The following is a 4817-nucleotide window of genomic DNA, read 5'->3' as shown; positions in this document are numbered from 1 at the left end:
AAAGAGGTGTAGGGGGTGCAGGAAGAGACTGGACAAAAATCGTACACCTATGGATGGGGACAGTGGGAGGGGTAAGGGCAGAGGGTGAGGTGGGAACTGGGTGGTGGAGAGCTATTGGGGGTGGGGGGAGAGGAACAACTGTAAAAATCTGAACAATAAAGATTTAATTTAAAAAAAATATTGGGGATTATGGGAAAGGGTGGAACTTTTGTATGTGGTTGAAATAAGTTGCTATCAGCTTAAAATGAACTCTTTTATCTACAAGACATATTATGTAAGCCTCATGGTAACCATAAAACAAAAACCTAGAGTAGATTCACAAATTTTCAAGAAAGAGAAATCAGCATGCCACCATGGAAAATCACCAGTTTTCAAAGGTAGGCAAAAACAGAGGGAGAAAAAAAACAATGAAACTACAATACATCCAGAAAGTAATGAGTGGCATTAGTAAGTCCTTATATATTAATAATTACTCTAAAGATAAACAGATTAAATTCATCAATCAAAGGGCACTGAGTGACTGGATGAATGAAAAAACAGGAACCAGCTATATATATGCTACCCACAAGAGTCTTGCCTCAGATTTGTGGACACACACAAGCTCAAAGTGAAAAGATGGGAAAAGAAATTCCATGCAATAGAAACCAAAAGAGAGCAGGGGTAACTATACTTACATGATACAAACTAGACTCTAAGCAAAAAAATGTAATAGGAGACAAAGAAGGTCTTTATATAAAGATAAAGAAATCAATTCATCAAGGAGATATAACAATTGTAAATACGTGCACCTAACATCGGAGCACCTAAATATATTAAGAAATACAAACAGATCTGAAAGGAAAAATAGACTGCAGTAGAATAATAGTAGGGGATTTCAATACCATACTTTAAGCAATGAATAGATCATCTAGACCAGTGGTTCTCAACCTTCTGGCCCTTTAAATACTGTTCCTCATGTTGTGACCCAACCATAAAATTATTTTCGTTGCTACTTCATAACTGTAATGTTGCTACTGTTATGAACCACTGATCTAGACAGAAAATCAATAAGGAAATGTTAGACTTGAACCATAACTTAGCTCAATAAATTTAACACACATTTTTAGAACATTCCATCCAGGTAGCAGAATACATATGCTTCTCTAGTATACCTGGAATATTCTCTAGGATAGATCATATAATAGACCACAAAACAAGATTAGCAATTTAAGAAGATTGAAACTGCACCAACTATCTTTTCGGAGGACAATGGTATGAAAGTAGAAATCAGCAACAAAAGTAAAGCTGGAAATTTTCAAACAAGTGGAAACTAAATAACACACCCCTGAACAACCAATAGATCAAAGAAAAAAGAAAAAATCAAAAGGGAATAAAAAAAATCTCAAAATAAATAAAAATGGAAATACAACACACTAAACACTATGGTATGCTGCAAGAGAAGTTCTAGCAGGGATGTTTATAGTATTAAATGCATATATTAAGGAAATAGCAAGAACTCAAATATTACTTGACTTCACATGTCAAGGAACTAGAAAAAGAGGAACAATCTAAACCTAAAGTTAGCAGAAGAAAAATAACAATGATCAAAGTGGAAATAAATAAAGTAGAGACCAGAAAAACAATAGAAAAGATTGATGAAACTAAGCGCTACTTTTTAAAAAGATAAACAAAATCGGTATTTTGTGGAAGAGCCACACTCAAGGGGCCAAAGAGCTGCATGTGGATCGCGAGCTGCAGTTTGCCAACCACCGTCCTAGATCTTCAACGCAGCAGAAGAAACACAAGTAGAATCACAGGATTATATATATATATATATATATATATATATATATATATATATATTCATTTAAAAAGGTTACTGAGGCTCTCTGCTCCCCTGTGCGTCAGACAGCCTCTCCTCCTCGCTGTGCCAGCAGCCACAACCCTGAAACACGATGGTGAAGGTCGGAGTGAACGGATTTGGCCGCATTGGGCGCCTGGTCACCAGGGCTGCTTTTAACTCTGGCAAAGTGGATATTGTCGCCATCAATGACCCCTTCATTGACCTCAACTACATGGTCTACATGTTCCAGTATGACTCTACTCACAGCAAGTTCAAGGGCACAGTCAAGGCTGAGAATGGAAAGCTGGTCATCAACGGGAAGTCCATCTCCATCTTCCAGGAGCGAGATCCCGCCAACATTAAATGGGGTGATGCTGGTGCCGAGTATGTTGTGGAGTCCACCGGTGTCTTCACTACCATGGAGAAGGCTGGGGCTCACTTGAAGGGCGGAGCCAAGAGGGTCATCATCTCTGCCCCTTCTGCAGATGCCCCCATGTTTGTGATGGGTGTGAACCATGACAAGTATGACAACTCCCTCAAGATTGTCAGCAATGCCTCCTGCACCACCAACTGCTTGGCTCCCCTGGCCAAGGTCATCCATGACAACTTTGGCATCGTGGAGGGACTCATGACCACAGTCCACACCATCACCGCCACCCAGAAGACCATAGATGGCCCCTCTGGGAAGCTGTGGCGTGATGGCAGAGGGGCTACCCAGAACATCATCACTGCTTCCACTGGCGCTGCCAAGGCTGTGGGCAAGGTCATCCCTGAGCTGAATGGGAAGCTCACTGGCATGGCCTTCCGTGTCCCCACCCCCAATGTGTCAGTGGTGGATCTGACCTGCCGCCTGGAGAAAGCTGCCAAATACGATGATATCAAGAAGGTAGTGAAGCAGGCATCAGAGGGCCCCCTCAAGGGCATCCTGGGCTACACTGAGGACCAGGTGGTCTCCTGCGACTTTAACAGTGACACCCACTCCTCCACCTTTGATGCTGGGGCTGGCATCGCCCTCAATGACCACTTTGTCAAGCTCGTTTCCTGGTATGACAATGAATTCAGCTACAGCAACAGGGTGGTGGACCTTATGGTCCACATGGCCTCCAAGGAGTAAGAGTCCCCTGGACCACCAGCCCCAGTGAGAGGAAGAGAGGCCCTCCGCTGGTGGGGAGTCCCTGCCCCAGATCGAACCCCTGACACACTGAGAATCTCCTGACCACCGTTTCCATCCCAGACCCCCTGGAGAAGGGGAGGGGCCTAGGGAGCCCTGCTTTGTTGTGCACCGTCAATAAAGTTCACTGAAAAAAAAAAAAAGGTAACTGAAAGTAATTAGACTTCTAAAGGAATCAAATTTATTTCAAGAGACTATACATGGTTATTCAATCTCTGGTACTGAGCAGTTTTTTTCCCCTTATGCTGGTTTTGTTTTTAGTGTGAATGCAAGTGGTTAATGAATACAGACTTGTTAACAAGTGGGGTTCTAAAGTTCCTGCTGTCATCAACTTGGGCAACAAATGACCCACTGGAGAGCAACCCTACTTACTTAAGAGGTCTCTGTATCTTGTTCTGTGACTAACAGGGAACTCAGAATGATTCAACATTTCCCCCCACTCCTCCCTTAATGTTTTTTTTTTCTTTAATCCTCATTTGAGGATGTTTTTCCATTGATTTTTAGAAAGAGTGGAAGAGAGAGGAAAAAGAGAAATAGGGATGTGAGAGAAACACATCAATTGGTTGCCTCCTGCACGAGCTGATGAAGGCTGAGGTCGAGGAGGAGCCTGCAAGACCAGGGCCCAGGCTGGGGAGGAGCCTGCAACCCAGGCACATGTCCTTGATCAGAAGTGAACCCTGGACCCTTCGGTCCGCAGGCTGGTGCTCTATCCACTGAGCCAAACTGGCTAGGGCCTCCTTTAATCTTTTGGTGATACTTTGAGCTCTGTGAGAATGCTAAACAAATGCCTTGAAGTTTGCAGGGGTGTATTTTTTTAGCGAATATGATTTTCATATCTTGCCAGGAGGTAAGCAGCCTCTGAGGAGTGTTGGGGAAATATTTTCTTTATTTTTTGTGTGGGTTGGAGATAGGGGAGGGCATTGAAGTTTTACAGTTCTGTAATAGTTGCTGGTACATAGTTCACTTGGCTTCAGTTAATATATTGGACTTTTAACAAGTGAAAAATCCACAAGTGTCATTTAAAGAAAAGTTACAGAACAAACAACTGGCTTTAAATATTTAATATGGAAAAACATTCCTGTTCTCATCTTTTAATGTAATTGTATAAGTGGGAGCAAAAATATATTCTGCTTTTCAACTGTAGGTGCTCCAGACTTGCTTTCTGTCACTAACACTAAATGTGCTATTTTCCTTGTTTTTATCAAACATCTAAAGAGAAACTTCTGTACCTTTTTGTAAATTTGTTTTTAATTTATCAGAAATATCTAAAAGGTGAAGAAAAATTTCCATGAAAACTATAAAACTTTTTATGTTTTTAGCCAGTGAAATGAAAATGCAACATCAAAACTTTTAATTTAAGAAAAAAGCAAGATCTCAAATAAACAACATAACTTTACAACTTGATAAACTAGAAAAGAACAAGCTAAATGCAAAGATAGCAGAAGTAAGAAAATAAAGATCAGAGCAGAAATAAATGAAATAGACACAAATAGAAAAAATCAGCAAAACTAATAGCTCCTGGCCCATGTGGATCAGTGGTTGAACTTCAACCCATGAATCAGGAGGTCCTGGTTTGATTCCTAGTCAGGACACATGGATGGTTGCGGGCTTGATCTATGATTCTCTCTCATCATTGATGTTTCTGTCTCTCTCTTTCCTTCTCTCTGAAATTAATAATATATATATATATATACATATATATTTAAAAACTAATAGCTGTGTCTTTTTTTAAAGATAAATCTTTAGCTAGACTAAAAAGAAAAATGAGAGAGGTTCAAAAAAATCAGAAATTAAAGAGGAGACATTACAAGTAATAATACAGAA

At 40.5% G+C, this 4817-nt stretch overlaps 1 protein-coding gene across 1 annotated transcript; it reads left to right on the top strand.

Moving 5' to 3' along the window:
• The first annotated feature begins 1897 nt into the window (after positions 1-1897).
• On the top strand, positions 1898-3061 carry LOC139005045 (glyceraldehyde-3-phosphate dehydrogenase-like). Its single transcript, XM_070407456.1, has one exon. The coding sequence runs from the start codon at positions 1935-1937 to the stop codon at positions 2934-2936; it is 1002 nt and encodes a 333-aa protein (XP_070263557.1). The 5' UTR covers positions 1898-1934; the 3' UTR covers positions 2937-3061.
• The last annotated feature ends 1756 nt before the right edge of the window (positions 3062-4817 follow it).

Source organism: Myotis yumanensis, unplaced genomic scaffold (genome assembly GCF_028538775.1).
Source record: "Myotis yumanensis isolate MYYU_CA2020_CCGP unplaced genomic scaffold, mMyoYum1.0.hap1 SCAF_3, whole genome shotgun sequence".
In the NCBI taxonomy this organism is placed as follows: Eukaryota; Metazoa; Chordata; class Mammalia; order Chiroptera; family Vespertilionidae; genus Myotis; species Myotis yumanensis.
This window is presented reverse-complemented; position numbering and strand designations above follow the sequence as displayed.